Below are 16,500 nucleotides of genomic sequence, written 5' to 3'. Positions count from 1 at the left end.
TCATCCCACCAGCATCCCCCCCCCCCACTTCCTCCCCTTGGTGTCCATGTTTGCTCTCTAAATCTGTGTCTATTTCTGCCTTGCAAACTGGATCATCTGTACCATTTTTCTAGATTCCACATATATGTGTCAATATACGATATTTGTTTTTCTCTTTCTGACTTACTACACTCTGTATGACAATTTCTAGTTCCATCCACGTCTCTACAAATGACCCAATTTCGTTCCTTTTTATGTCTGAGTAATATTCTATTGTATATATGTACCACATCTTCTTTATCCATTCGTCTGTCAGTGGGCATTTAGGTTGCTTCCATGACCTGGCTATTGTAAATAGTGCTGCAATGAACATTGGGGTGCATATGTCTTTTTGAATTATGGTTTTCTCTGGGTATATGCCCAGTAGTGGGATTGCTGGGTCATATGGTAATTCTATTTTTAGTTTTTTAAGGAACCTCCATACTGTTTTCCATAGTGGCTGTATCAATATACATTCCCACCAAGAGTGCAAAAGGGTTCCCTTTTCTCCACACCCTCTCCATCATTTGTTGTTTGTAGATTTTCTGATGATGCCCATTCTAACCAGTGTGAGGTGATATCTCATTGTAGTTTTGATTTGCATTTCTCTGATAGTGATGTTGAGCAGCTTTTCATGTGCCTCTTGGCCATCTGTATGTCTTCTTTGGAGAAATATCTATTTAGGTCTTCTGCACATTTTTTTCATTGGGTTGTTTTTTTTTAATATTGAGCTGCATGAGCTGTTTATATATTTTGGAGATTAACCCCTTGTCCGTTTATTGGTTTGCAAATATTTTCTCCCATTCTGAGGGTTGTCCTTTCGTTTTGTTTATAGTTTCCTTTGCTATGCAAAAGCTTTCAAGTTTCATTAGGTCCCATTTGTTTATTTTTGTTTTTATTTCCATTACTCTAGGAGGTGGGTCAAAAAACGTCTTGCTGTGATTTATATCAAAGAGTGTTCTGCCTATGTTTTCCTCTAAGAGTTTTATAGTGTCTGGTCTTACATTTAGGTCTTTAATCCATTTGGAGTTTATTTTGTGTATGGTGTTAGGGAATGTTCTCATTTCATTCTTTTACATGTAGCTGTCCAGTTTTCCCAGCACCACTTATTGAAGAGACTGTCTTTTCTCCATCGTATATCCTTGCCTCCTTTGTCATAGATTAGTTGACCATAGGTGTGTGGGTTTATCTCTGGGCTTTCTATCCTGTTCCATTGATCTATATTCCTGTTTTTGTGCCAGTACCATATTGTCTTGATTACTGTAGCTTTGTAGTATAGTCTGAAGTCAGGGAGTCTGATTCCTCCAGCTCCGTTTTTCTTTCTCAATGTTGCTTTGGCTATTCAGGGTCTTTTGTGTCTCCATACAAATTTTAAGATTTTTTGTTCTAGTTCTGTAAAGAATGCCATTGGTAATTTGATAGGGATTGCACTGAATCTGTAGATTGCTTTGGGTAGTAGAGTCATTTTCATAATATTGATTCTTCTAATCCAAGAATATGGTATATCTCTCCATCTGTTTGTGTCATCTTTGATTGCTTTCATCAGTGTCTTATAGTTTTCTGAGTACAGGTCTTTTACCTCCTTAGGTAGGTTTATTCCTAGGTATTTTATTCCTTTTGTTGCAGTGGTAAATGGGAGTGTTTCCTTAATTTCTCTTTCAGATTTTTCATCATTAGTATATAGGAATGCAAGAGATTTCTGTGCATTAATTTTGTATCCTGCAACTTTACCAAATTCATTGATTAGTTCTAGTAGTTTACTGGTGGCATCTTTAGAATTCTCTATGTATAGTATCATGTCATCTGCAAACAGTGACAGTTTTACTTCTTCTTTTTCAATTTGTGTTCCTTTTATTTCTTTTTTTCTCTGATTGCCATGGCTAGGACTTCCAAAACTATGTTGAATAATAGTGGTGAGAGTGAACATCCTTGTCTTGTTCCTGATCTAAGAGGAAATGCTTTCAGTTTTTTCACCATTGAGAATGATGTTGCTGTGGCCTTTATTATGTTGAGGTAGGTTCCCTCTATGCCCACTTTCTGGAGAGTTTTTATCATAAATGGGTGTTGAATTTTGTCAAAAGCTTTTTCTGCATCTATTGAGATGATCATATGGTTTTTATTCTTCAATTTGTTAATATGATGTATCACATTGATTGATTTGCATATATTGAAGATTCCTTGCATCCCTGGATCAACCTCACTTGATCATGGTGTATGATCCTTTTAATGTGTTGTTGGATTCTGTTTGCTAGTATTTTGTTGAGGATTTTTGCGTCTATATTCATTAGTGATAGTGGTCTGTTATTTTCTTTTTTTGTAGTATCTTTGTCTGTTTTTGGTATCAAGGTTGATGGTGGCCTCGTAGAATGAATTTGGGAGTGTTCCTTCCTCTGCAATTTTTTGGAAGAGTTTGAGAAGGATGGGTGTTAGCTCTTCTCTAAATGTTTGATAGAATTCACCTGTGAAGCCTTCTGGTCCTGGACTTTTGTTTGTTGGAAGATTTTTAATCACAGTTTCAATTTCACTACTTGTGATTGGTCTATTCATAGTTTCTGTTTCTTCCTAGTTCAGTCTAGGAAGGTTATACCTTTCTAGGAGTTTGTCCATTTCTTCCAGGTTGTCCATTTTATTGGCATAGAGTTGCTTGTTGTAGTCTCTTATGATGCTTTGTATTTCTGCGGTGTCCATTGTAACTTTTCCTTTTTCATTTCCAATTATATTGATTTGAGTCCTCTCCCTCTTTTTCTTGATGAGTCTGCTAAAGGTTTATCAGTTTTGCTTGTCTTTTCAAAGAACCAGCTTGTAGTTTTATTGATATTTGCTATTGTTTTCTTTGTTGTCTATTTCATTTATTTCTTCTCTGATCTTTATGATTTCTTTCCTTCTACTAACTTTGGGTTGTATTTGTTCTTCTTTCTCTAGTTCCTTTAGGTGTGAAGTTAGATTGTTTATTTGAGATTTTTCTTGTTTCTTGAGGTAGGATTGTATTGCTATAAACTTCCCTCTTAGAACTGCTTTTGCTGCCTCCCATAGGTTTTGGATCATCATGTTTTCATTGTTATTTGTCTCTAGATATTTTTTTATTTCCTCTTTGATTTCTTCAGTGATCTCTTGGTTATTTAGTAATGTATTGTTTAGCCTCCATGAGTTTGTTTTTTTTACATTTTTTTCCATGTGATTGATTTCTAATCTCATAGCGTTGTGGTCAGAAAAGATGCTTTGTTATGATTTCAATTTTCTTAAATTTACTGAGGCTTGACTTTTGACCCAAGATATGTTCTATCCTGGAGAATGTTCCATGTGCACTTGAGAAGAAAGTGTAATCTACTGTTTTTGGATGGAATGTCCTGTAAATATCAATTAAATCTATCTGGTCTGTTGTGTCATTTAAAGCTTGTGTTTCCGTATTAATTTTCTGTCTGGAGAATCAGTCCATTGGTGTAAGTGAGGTGTTAAAATCCCCCACTATTATTGTGTTACTGTCAGTTTCCTCTTTTATAGCTGTTAGCAGTCGCTATATGTATTGAGGTTATGTTGGATGTATATGTATTTATAATTGTTATATCTTCTTCTTGGATTGATCCCTTGATCATTATGTAGGGTCCTTCCTTGTCTCTTGTAACATTCTTTATTTTAAAGTCTATTTTATCTGATATGACTATTGCAACTACACCTTTCTTTTGATTTCCATTTGCATGGAATATCTTTTTCCATCCCCTCACTTTCAGTCTGTATGTGTCCCTAGGTCTGAAGTAGGTCTCTTGTAGACAGCATATATACAGGTCTTGTTTTTGTATCCATTCAGTGAGCCTGTGTCTTTTGGTTGGAGCATTTAAGTCATTCACGTTTAAGGTAATTATCGATATGTATGTTCCTGTTACCATTTTCTTCATGGTTATGGGTTTGTTTTTGTACATCCGTTTCTTCTCTTGTGTTTCCCACTTAGAAACGTTCCTTTAGCATTTGTTGTAGAGCTGGTTTGATGGTGCTGAATTCTATTAGTGTTTGCTTGTCTGTAAACCTTTTGATTTCTGTGTCGAATCTGAATGAGATTCTTGCCTGGTAAAGTAATCTTGGTTGTAGATTCTTTCCTTTCATCACTTTAAATATATCATGCCACTCCCTTCTAGCTAGTAGAGTTTCTGCTGAGAAGTCAGCTGTTAACCTTATGGGAGTTCCCTTGTATGTTATTGTAGTTTTCCCCTTGTTGCTTTCAATAATTTTTCTTTGTCTTTAATTTTTGTCATTTTGATTACTCTGTTTCATGGTGTGTTTCTCCTTGGGTTTATCCTGCCTGGGACTCTCTGCACTTCCTGGACTTGGGTGGTTATTTCCTTTCCCATGTTAAGGAAGTTTTCAACTATAATCTCGTCAGATATTTTCTCGAGTCCTTTCTCTCTCTTGTCTCCTTCTGCAACCCCTATAATCTTAATGTTGTTGCATTTAATGTTGTCCCAGAAGTCTCTTAGGCTGTCTTCATTTATTTTCATTATTTTTTCTTTATTTTGTTCCACAGCTGTGAATTCCACCATTTTGTTTTCCAGGTCACTTATCCATTCTTCTGCCTCAGTTATTCTGCTATTGATTGCTTCTAGTGGATTTTTCATATCAGTTATAGTATTGTTCATCTCTTTTTATTTGTTCTTTAATTTTTCTAGGTGTTTTGTTCTGTAATTCTTCTAGGTCTATGTTAAACATTTCTTGCATCTTCTTGATCTTTACCTCCATTCTTTTTCTGAGGTCCTGGATCATCTTCACTATCATTATTCTGAATTCTTTTTCTGGAAAGTTGCCTATCTCCACTTCATTTAGTTGTTTTTCTGGGGTTTTATCTTGTTCCTTTATCTGGTACATAGATAGTCCTCTTCCTTTTCATTTTGTCTATCTTTCTGTCAATGTGGTTTTCGTTCCACAGGCTGCAGAATTGTAGTTCTTCTTGCTTCTCCTGTCTGCCACCTCAACCATTACCTTTTTATTGAATTATTCATTTCCTTTTGACTCTGTAACATAACGTCCTATTGGCTTTTCTCCTACCTTTTTTTTTTTTTTTTTTTTTTTTTTGCGGTACACGGGCCTCTCACTGTTGTGGCCTCTCCCGTTGCCGGGCACAGGCTCCAGATGCGCAGGCTCAGTGGCCATGGCTCACGGGGCCAGCCGCTCTGCGGCATGTGGGATCCTCCTGGACCGGGGCACAAACCCATGTCCCCTGCATCGGCAGGCGGACTCTCAACCACTGCACCACCAGGGAAGCCCTCTCCTACCTTTGTGGATACTTTTCTGTCTCTTCTTTGCTAGTTTATAATCTTTTACTCAGTCATTAGAGCTGGGCTGCAAGGCTTAATTCTAGGTCCTTTTTTTGTTTTATTCTGTATTCTTTCTGCAGATAATCTCCATATTTCTGTTGCAGTCAATACTTATATATAGATAACTTGTAAATTTGCATCTCTGACCCACACCTCTGAGCTCTAGACACATAAGTCCAACACATCTCATATTAAAAGGCATTTCAAATTCACTTTGTCCAAAACCAATTTATAATCTTTCACTATGTTTCTTCCTAGTGAAAGACAGGAGTCATCTAATTATGCAAACCAGAAGTGATTGTATTCTAGGGTTGAGTTTCTCTCCCTCTTTACAGTGTAGTCAATCCTTCACCTTCACCAAGTCCTGTTTATATTACCTCCTTAATCTCAAAGTCATCTGCTTTTCTGCATCTCCACCACTATCACTGAAGTTAAACTTACCATTGTTTCTTGCTTTAACAATGCAATGACTTCCTAACTGGTTCACCACTTATCTACTCAAACCCATTTTTGATCCACTTAGTACATTGTGGCCATGTTGATCTTTTCATAATTCAAGTATTATTTGTCTCTCCTACTTTAAACTTTACTTTACAATAGCTTATAATTTCTTTCAGGATAGAGACAAAACATTTTAACGTAAGAGTCTTGCCCTTTCTGTTCTAGCAACATTTTCCTTCTTTTTGTCACCATACTCAAATACTTTTGCCTACCTCAGGGACTATACCCATACTGTCCGTTCAGCTAGAAATAGTTCTTTCTTTTCATGTAGTTAACTTTTTCTCCTTTAGATTGTAGTTTTTTTATATACTTTATCAAGAAAGCCTTTCTTGACCTTTCTGAAAAGATCAAATCCCCCTTGTTATAGACCTTCAGAGCAATATCTTCTTCATATCAATTATCATTTATAAATTTATATTTCTTTGATTTGTTGTCTTCTAAAGTATAAGCTCCAGGAGGGCATTGATCTTGCTTATTTTGCTTATCACTGAATACTAGCACCTGACACGTTACCTGATACATAGTAGATGCTCAGTAAATTCTTTTTAATAAAGGCATGCAGGTTGATATCTCGGGGAGAATGGGACTTTCTGTATATTTAAAACTAATCTCACTGTGTTAATTTTAATGGTGAAGTAAATATTTAGGAAAGACCGACTTGCTCTAACTTAATAACAGAAGTAAATAAGGGAGGAGCCAAGCATGGGTGGTAGAGTAAAACTGTGATTATGGTTATGGTAGTGTAAAACTATGTGTTAATTAGTGACTAGGAAAGGTCTTTTGAACTTCCAGTTATTTATGTATTTAGTGCTATTTTTTATAACTTGAGAGGTGAAATTATAGCATCTGATTTCTTTAATGGCCAAATAATGACAAATACTAGGAGGATAAACAGTAATGAACTTGTATGCCCATAATAATATACCTTCACAATGTATGTAACTACATATTAAGAAATGTAGTTACATTTGTGTATTTGTATATATAAAACAAAAATTGACAGAAGTAGGGGAAATTGACACGTCTGTTGTAATGGTAGATTTAATGTATCTGTAATCAAGGATACAGAATTTAGTAAGGATATAAAATCTTTGAACAACACAATTAACATGCCCTTTTTTTTAATATAATAAATTCTCTCTCTTTTTTTTTGGTCCACAGCACTGTCATTTATGTAAATTAAAATTGGTCATAGGAAGCAGTTTACTTTTTGCAAGAGCACAAACAAATGGAAGGAACTACACTGATATTTTTCTAGGGATGCTAAGAAATATCACAAACTAGGTGATTTAAAACAACAGAAATGTATTCTCTCACAGTTCCAGAGTCCAGGAGTTAAAATGAAAGTGTCAGCAGGGTTGATTTCTTCTGGAGGACCTGAAAAAGAATCTGTTTTGTGACTCTCTTAGCTTCTGGTGGTTGCTGGCAGTCCTTGGTGTTCCTTGGCTTGTAGACACAGTGCTCCAAACTTGGCCTCTGTCTTCCTTCTCTGTGTGTCTGTATCCACATTTATTTTTTCTTTTTTATACCTTTTTAAAAATTTATTTTTATTGCAGTATAGTTGAATTACAGTGTTGTGTTAATTACTGCTATAAAGCAAAGTGACTCAGTTATATATATATATATTTATATTTATATACATTCTTTTTCATATTCTTTTCCATTATCACAGGATATTGAATATAGTTCCCTGTGCTGTACAGTAGGACCTTGTTGTTTACCCATTATGTATATACCAGTTTCCATCTGCTAATCCCAAACTCCCAATCCAACCCTCTTCTACCACCCTCCCCCTTGGCAGCCACCAGTCTATTCTCTGTACCTGATTCTGTTTCTGTTTCATAGATAGGTTCATTTGTGTCATCTTTTAGATTCCACATATAAGTGATTTCATATGGTATTTGTCTTTCTCTTTCTGACTTACTTCACTTAGTATGATAATCTCTAGTTGCTTCCATGTTGCTGCAAATGGCATTATTTCGTTCTTTTCTATGACTGAGTAGTATTCCATTGTATATATGTACCACATCTTTTTTATCCATTCATCTGTAGATGGGCATTTAGGTTGTTTCCATGTCTTGGCTATTGTGAATAGTGCTGCTATGAACATAGGGGTGCATGCATATTTCTGAATTATAGTTTTGTCTGGATATATGCCCAGGAGTGGGATTGCTGGATCATATGGTAGTTATATTTTTAGTTTTCCGAGGAACCTCCATACTGTTTTCCACAATAGCTATACTAACTTACATTCCCACCAACAGTGTAGAAGGGTTCCCTTTTCTCCACACCCTCTCCAGCATTTTTTATTTGCAGACTTTTTAGTGATGACCATCCTGACCAGTGAGAAGTGTTACCTCATTATAGTTTTGATTTGCATTTCTCTAGTAATTAGTGGTGTTGAGCATCTTTTCATGTGCCTATTAGCCATTTGTATTTCTTCTTTGGAGAAATGTCTCCTTAGGTCTTCTGCCCATTTTTTTATTGGGTTGTTTGTTTTTTTTGTTGCCAAGTTGTATGAGCTGTTTGTATGTTTTGGAGATTAAGCCCTTGCCAGTCATATGAGCTGTTTGTATATTTTGGAAATTAAGCCCTTGTCAGTCGCATCATTTGCAAATATTTTCTCCCATTCTGTGGGTTTTCTTTTTGTTTTGTTTATGGTTTCTTTTGCTGTGCAAAAGCTTGTAAGTTTGATTAGCTCCCATTTGTTTTTGTTTTTATTTCTATTGCCTTGGGAGGCTGAACATGCCCATTCTAACAGTAAATACATAGAATCTTACAATCTAAAAATGAGAAGCAGGCATTCTTTTAATAATATAAATATAAACCATTTATGGAAATTACTTTCTACTAGGACAAATGAAATAATACATTTAAAAGAATTCATATTTTATTGATCATATCACATGACTGACTATAAAACAATGAGAATAAAAATAAATAAAAAATAGTTTAAAATACACGCTTAGACTTTGGAGCACATACCTAGTGACTTACACGTTAAAAGGAAATTACAATGAAATTATAAAATATTTATAATTAAGCAATATCAGAAATATCTCAACAATTTTGGGGTGCAACCAAAATGATAGAGGGAAATTTGTAGCCTCAAAATGTTCTTTTTTTTTTTTTTTTTTGTGGTACGCGGGCCTCTTACTGTTGTGGCCTCTCCCGTTGCAGAGCACAGGCTCCGGACGCGCAGGCTCAGTGGCCATGGCTCACAGGCCCAGCCGCTCCGCAGCATGTGGGGTCCTCCTGGACCGGGACACGAACCCGTGTCCCCTGCATCGGCAGGTGGATTCTCAACCACTGCACCACCAGGGAAGCCCAAAATGTTCTTATTTTTAAAAAATTGAAAATAAATGCATGAAAGTTTCACCTTTAGGAACTAGAAGAACAATAAGATCTTAAAGCAGGGAAAGAAAGTATTATAGATTAGAATTGAAATTAGTATAATTGATAGCAAAGAAACATTAGAGGATCAACAAGACTAAAAGTTATTTCTTTGAAAACTTATAAGAAGACCAACCTGTAACTAGGGCTGATGAAGAAAAAAAAAGAGTAAAACACAGTATTAGGAATGAAAAAGTAGTTAAAATTATAGTATGTTTTAATTTTTTTAATTATGAAAACTTTACAAAAATTTTATCCCAGTAAATTTGGCATAAAAATGGATGATTTTCTAGGAAAAAAGTATAATTTACCAAATCTGACTCAAAAAGAAGTGGAAAGTCTGAAGAAACCATTAACAATTAACATCTCTTCCTCCTTCATCCTGTCTCCATATCCCCAAGATGCTAGAAAATTGAAGATAATTTTACAGATGAATTTTAGCAGATTTTCAAGGAACAATTCTTATCTTCTACAAGCTGTTTCAGAGAATAGATGAGTAGGGGAAGCAACCCAATTTGTTTATAATTCTAAGGTAATCTCAATATCAAAACTGAACAGGAACAAGACAAAAAGCATTATAGACCAATTTCACTTAAGAACATGGATGTAAAATTACTAAATAAGATATTAGCATATTGAATAACCACTGTACTTAAAACAAGCAAGCTAAATCATGACCAAGTAAAGCTCATCACAGAAATGTAGGAAATGTTCAATATCTGGAATGATATCAATATAATTTACCACATTAACAAATTATAGGAATAAAGCCATATGATCATTTCAACAAATTTGAATTTGACAACAGTCAGTATTTATTAATTTTAAAACTTATACTGAAGATTGAATATAAGGGAATTTCCTTAAAGTTATAAAAGTTAATCACAAAGAACAAAACTACTGCCAACATTATACTAATAGAGACTCCAGAAGCATTTCCATTAAAGTCAGGAAGAAGACAAGGAGGACTAATATTATGATTTCTATTCAACATTGTACTGAAGGTTCTAGAAAATGCAGTAAAACAAGTAAAAGAAATGAAAATAAAAATCGGAAACATGAAATAAAATTATCCTTATTTGTAGACAATGTAATTGTCTACATAGAAAATCCAAAGGAATCCACAAACTATAGAAATAGTCAAAGAATTTAGAAATATTTTGGATGCAAAAATGGTATGGATAAATCAGCAGCAATCTTGTTATACAAGTAGTAGCCACTTGGAATTTCTTTTTTAAAAATAGTGAATTTCTTTGTTTGATATGCAATTTTATCCAAACTTTAAGTTTCCTAAGAGGAAATAAACCCTTTTTTATTGTTACTGCAATCATCCCATTTTCAACTTTAGCAGACTCAACACCCTCTTTTATAACATATATTTATTTAAGTCCCCTTTACTATTCTGAGATGAATTTCATAGCTTAATATCATCTAGATACATACATCTTTGAAAACAATTAATGTAATATTAAGACAAAATAAAAATAGTTTATAGTAAAGTAATATATATTCTACTTTGTGAATGTTCAGGCCTGGTGAGAAAACATAACAAAGTGCCATATGTTTGCACTTACTTTTAATGAATATATTTGGAATTAAGGGAAGCAAGGCAATATTCAACTCATGCCAATAATTTTTCTTTTTATTTATCTTGTTAAAATAAGGACTGGAAAGGTATATACATACATATTCATAGAATTGCGTACACAGATAAGTTTTGAGGTGCTGTATTGCGGACCCAAAGCCAATGAGCAACATTGGCTTTGAGCAACATATCACTGTGTTTTCAGAAACAATTTTTTAAAATCTTTGTAAAGTGGGGCTTCCATGGTGGCGCCGTGGCTGGGAGTCCGCCTGCCGATGCAGGGGACACGGGTTCGTGCCCCGGTCCGGGAAGATCCCACGTGCTGCGGAGCGGCTGGGCCCGTGAGCCGTGGCCGCTGAGCCTGCGCGTCCGGAGCCTGTGCTCTGCAACGGGAGAGGCCACAGTAGTGAGAGGCCCGCGTACCGCAAAAAAAAAAAAAAAAAAAAAAAAATCTTTGTAAAGTTCTCAAAAAAAAAAGTAAAGTCTTCCTCCAGTTTACATGATAGTTGCATCCTTGTAAATTTCAGAGAATTTTATATCTGTACAAAAGGATACTTTTAGTTTATAAAAATGCAATTAGTTCTGGCCTTAAAATTATAAACAGATCTCTCAAGTACATGAGTATCCCACTGGACTTTCAAAAGTTTTACAGAATGTAGAAGGGTTCTTTATTGTTTACGACTGGTCCTTGCATTACAAGACATTTAAGATTCCTAAGTTCCCTGTTCACTAAATGCCACTAGCAATCTGCAAATCACTGGGACAAGCGACCCCTCACGTACATTTCTGTAACATCTCCTAGGGGGCAGTATTGCTCTCATTGAGAAACATTGGTTTAGGTATCTGAATGCATTTGCTATGGGTATACTCTTTTTTCCAAGTCATAGTTACCATTTTGATTGAAAACATATTTACTAAGCATCTCATATTCAATGTTTAATCTCATATCTTCAAAACTGAACATTTCGGGGTTTCCCTGGTGGTGCAGTCGTTGAGAGTCTGCCTACCGATGCACGGGACACGGGTTCATGCCCTGGTCTGGGAAGATCCCACATGCCGCGGGGCGGCTAGGCCCGTGAGCCATGGCCGCTGAGCCTGCGCATCCGGAGCCTGTGCTCCGCAACGGGAGAGGCCACAACAGTGAGAGGCCTGCGTACCGCAAAAAACAACAACAACAAAAAAAAAACCCTGAACATTTCAACCAACAGCATGGTAATGCTGTGCTTATAACCTCCGTAGTGTGAAGTCTATTAAGAAAAACAGAACTCAGGACATTTGGGTTTGTGTCACTTGAGAAACTCATTTTACAGTCATCACATCAAGATAAACATTCTTATGCCATACAATAGTTGTATAATAAGTAGAAACTTAAGCCTTGAAAATAAGAAAATGGTCATGTGAACCCGATGCACAAATGAAGCTTTAGCAAATTTCTTTATCAAGTGATGTAATTAGTTCTGGAGTTCATGCAGTGGACTGAGGTTATCTTACAACAGCTTATATATGGCCTAAAAAGTACTCATCATAAATTGGATATTAACTTCAAAATACGCCAGCTTTTGTTGATTGTGGAGTAGTTTAAGAATATAAGAGTTTGTTAACCATTGTAATTTACCACCCAAAAGATTTATCCAATCCTATAGCTTCAAATAAACCCCCTGTAATAAATGACTCCCAAATCTTTTGCAGCTGTAGCCTCTACCCTGGGCTTCAGACTTGTATATCCAATTGCCTATACCATATATACCTGAATATTTCTAGGTATTTCAAATGTACCTTTTTAAAAATTGAACTTGTGGGTTTTTTTTACACAATCTTGTTCCTCTGGTTTTTCTCATGTCACTAATTGATACCACCCATTTATCCAGTTGTTTAGACCAGAAATCTTGGGGGTCATCCTTCATTTTTCTCTTTCTCTCATGCACTAAGTCCAGTACTGTTGATAGTCCTGTAAGCTCTATCTTCAAAGCAAATTATAAATCTGACCACTTAGCACCACCTTCACCTGAACCACCTGAGTCTAAGCCAATATTACTTCTTTTTTCCCCAGTTTTATTGAGATATAATTAACATACAGCACTGTAAAATTTTAAAGTGTACAATTGTTTAACTAGATACATTCTGAAATGATTGCCACTATAGGTTTAGCGACTATCCATCATCTCATATACATAAAACATTAAAGAAATAGGAAAAGTATTTTTTCCTTGCAACAAGAACTCTTAGGATTTACTCTCTTAACAACTTTCATATATAACATACAAGTGTTAATTATTTTTATCATATTATACATTACATCCCTAGTATTTATCTTATAGCTGGAAGTTTGTACCTTTTGACTGCCTTTTACCTAATTTCCCCTCCCCCTAACCCCCCACTCATGGTAGCCACAGATCTGATCTTTTTCTCTGAGTTTTTTTGTTTTTGAAGTATAATTGACCTACAGCATTAGTTCTTGGTACACAGCATAGTGATTTGCTATTTCTGTACATTTCAAAGCGATTACCATAAGTCTAGTTGCCATCTGTCACCATACAAAGATACTACATAGTTACTGATTATACTCCCCACAATGTACATTTCATACTTGTCACTATTTTATAACTGAAAGTTTGTACCTCACCTATTTCTCTCCTCACCCTACCCACCTCCCCTCTGGCACCTGTTTTGTTCCCTGTATTTGTCACTCTGTTCCTTTTTATATGTTCATTTGTTTTGTTTTTTAGATTCCACATATAAGTGAAGTCATACAGTATTGGTCTTTCTCAAAGCTGATATTATATCTTACATGAGAAACTGCATAAACTCATAAATCTTCTCCCTGATTCCATGTTTCCTCCACACCATTATAGTCTATTCACTGATATACAATAGTGTTCAAGTCAGTTGCCTGTTTAAAATTTTCCAGTGAATTGAATTCCCATTACATTTTAAACAAAATGTAAAGTTTTTTCCATGATCTACACACCATGGTCTTCTGGATATCTTTCTGACCTATTTCCCTACATTCTCTTCCTCATTCATTCCACTCCAGCCACAGGGGTGTTCTTGCTGTCAGAGAACACAAGAAGCATGCTTCTGCCTTGGGGCATTTGTATTTGCTTTTTCCTGATCCTGGACATTTTCCCCCACCTCTGTATTTTCATTACTGTCTCTCTACATTTGGATCTCTGTTCTAATGTCCCACCTTGAGGAGGCATTCCTAACTACCCTATTTAAAATAGCATCTCTCAACCACTCTCCCCAGACCCATCTAAATAATGTAATGTTTATCCCTACTTAGGATAAATATTACATTATATATTTGTTTATTGTCTGTCTCCCCCACTGGAATGTAAGTTCCATCACTGTAAGAACATGGATGAATTACAAAAGAATCAATGATGAGGTACTCTTAACATATACTACTTAATGACTTTGACTGAATTTGAAATAAAAAATTATACGTTTTTTCACTCTTCAAAATAGTCTGATCTTCTGAACCACATTTTCTCCTCATTTCCTGATGTAATTAAATCAGTGGTATAAAAGAAGGGTGATGTTGGTATGTGAAGGAAGACTAAAATATCAATAGATGCCAAGTGATACTAAAACTATGCTGAAGATTGGTGGTTTATTTTTTCTTTACAGGTAATATTAATTCTTTGAGTTGCTACTGATGTGACTAATAATCAGATTGCTTATCCTATAATTTAAAGACATAATGATGACTAAACAGAATCACCTTGGGGTTATATTTTGTAAAACATCTATGGTATCCAAAAATATTAACTATTAAAATATTAAATATTCAATTACTACAGTTTTCCTTTTTTTATTTTAGGAAATGATTTGCAGCTGAGTGAATCAGGAAGTGACAGTGATGACTGAAGAAATATTCAGCCATAAGTATAAAGTTTATAAGACATGTGATAATTTATTTTATATTAGGAATAAAAATTCCTAAGATTGAGGAAAATGTATCTTAACTTTGATGATAAGAGAAATTTAATCTGATTCAGAATTTTCAGTTGATGCTACATTTTTTACCTTTCATGGGTACCAGCATTTTCATGTGTTTTCATTTAATCTTAACAAAACTCCTAGGAAGTTTTACAGATGAGAAAACAAACTTCAGAGGTTAGGTTACTTGACCACATATTGTTAACAAGTGGCAGATCAGGTGTTCTGAAGTTCCGGTTCAGTGTTCTGTTTTACCACACTGCTGTTTTCAATTGTGAATGGCAAAACTGTTGATTTATAATAAATGTCCTGGTTTTAATTACATCTCTGAGCCTTTCTATCTGATATTCCTTAAATTTTGGTTGAAAATTAAGCTAAAATTTAGGGTAAAGGTGAAGCTAAGTAATTGTTTTAATGAAACAGTTGTTCTCTTATCTCTCACACATTTTATCATGTTCTCTTATCTCTGATACTTTTTAATCATTTTCTTATTTTGCTTTTGAGACTAAAACTAAGCATTTATGTTAATGAGATAAATAATATTTATACCTATAACATTTTTGCATTTGGGGGAAATGATAAATATTATAGTTGAGAGGCACTAACCAGCAGCAAGTTCTTTTTTTTTTTAATTAATAAACTTTATTTTTAAGAGCAGTTTTAGTTTCACAGTAAAATTGAGCAGAAAGTACAGAGAATTCTCATATATTCCCTGTTCCCACACATGCACAACCTCCCCAACTATGACCATCCTGCCCCAGAGTGGTGCCTTTTTTTTTTGTATAACTGATGAACCTACATTTACACACCATCACCCAAAGTCCATAGTTTACATTAGAGTTCACGCTTTGTGTTGTACGTTCTATGGGTGTTAACAAATGTACAATGACATTTATCCACCACTGTAGTATCATACAGGATAGTTTCACTGCCTTAAAAATCCTGTGCTCTGCCAATTCATTCCTCCACACCCCAACCCCTGGTAATCAGTGATCTTTTTATTGTCTCCTTAGTTTTGCCTTTTCCAGAATATCTTGTGATTGAAATAATACATTATGCATCCCTTTCAGATTGGCTTCTTTCACCCAGTAATATGCACTTAAGTTTGCTCCATGTCTTTTGCATGCCTTGATAGTTCATTTCTTTTTAGCACTGAATAATATTATTACATTGTTTGGATGTACCATAGTTTATTTATCCACTAACTGATGATAATATAAGCGCAAAAGTAAGTTGGCTACAAAGGAACAAAAATCAGTGGGCTTTGAACTATTCCATAACACTACACTAAAACTCTAAAGTTAGTAAAGCTGTGTCAGCACAAGGTATGAGTGTGACCTATGAATTATGTATTCATCAAATATCATCTACAGTTTGGCAAGAAGGCATTCTTAGACATGTCAGAATTCAGGAATTATATCATTCACATATCATTCATGTAATAATTAATTTAGTAATTTCCAATTTATTAAGAGATAAATCAAAATTACCAGTTCAAGAATGGGAAAAATATTATAAAAATATATTCTAAAAAGGTTGAAACCTTCTTCAAAGGGACTGACTCAATTCGTAGGAGTAGTATAATATATAATATATATTATTATATTGGGTTGGCTAAAAAATTCATTTGGGTTTTTCCGTAAGATGGTATGGAAAAATCTGAACGAACTTTTTGGCCAACCCAATATTTATTATAAATAAATATTTATTACAAATATATATAATCTTACCTGGGTGGTGGTTGTGTGAGTTACACAT

The 16,500-nt window shown here is 34.8% G+C and overlaps 1 protein-coding gene across 2 annotated transcripts in view; it reads left to right on the top strand.

Moving 5' to 3' along the window:
• Positions 1-15,066, top strand: part of EAF2 (ELL associated factor 2) — a 50,012-nt gene extending 34,946 nt beyond the window's left edge. The window contains exon 6 of one of the 2 annotated variants that reach the window (XM_059064120.2): positions 14,624-15,066. In XM_059064120.2, coding sequence (XP_058920103.1) covers positions 14,624-14,670 — 47 coding nt within the window. In that variant the 3' untranslated portion in view covers positions 14,671-15,066. Of the gene's footprint in view, positions 1-1,902; positions 1,981-14,623 lie in introns of those variants that run through there. The other variant, XM_067035353.1, reaches the window with a different exon arrangement.
• Positions 15,067-16,500: the final 1,434 nt, after the last annotated feature.

This window comes from Kogia breviceps, chromosome 5, assembly GCF_026419965.1.
Source record: "Kogia breviceps isolate mKogBre1 chromosome 5, mKogBre1 haplotype 1, whole genome shotgun sequence".
Taxonomy (NCBI): domain Eukaryota; kingdom Metazoa; phylum Chordata; class Mammalia; order Artiodactyla; family Physeteridae; genus Kogia; species Kogia breviceps.
The sequence above is the reverse complement of the archived record's forward strand: the minus strand, read 5'-3'. Positions and strand labels throughout refer to the sequence as shown.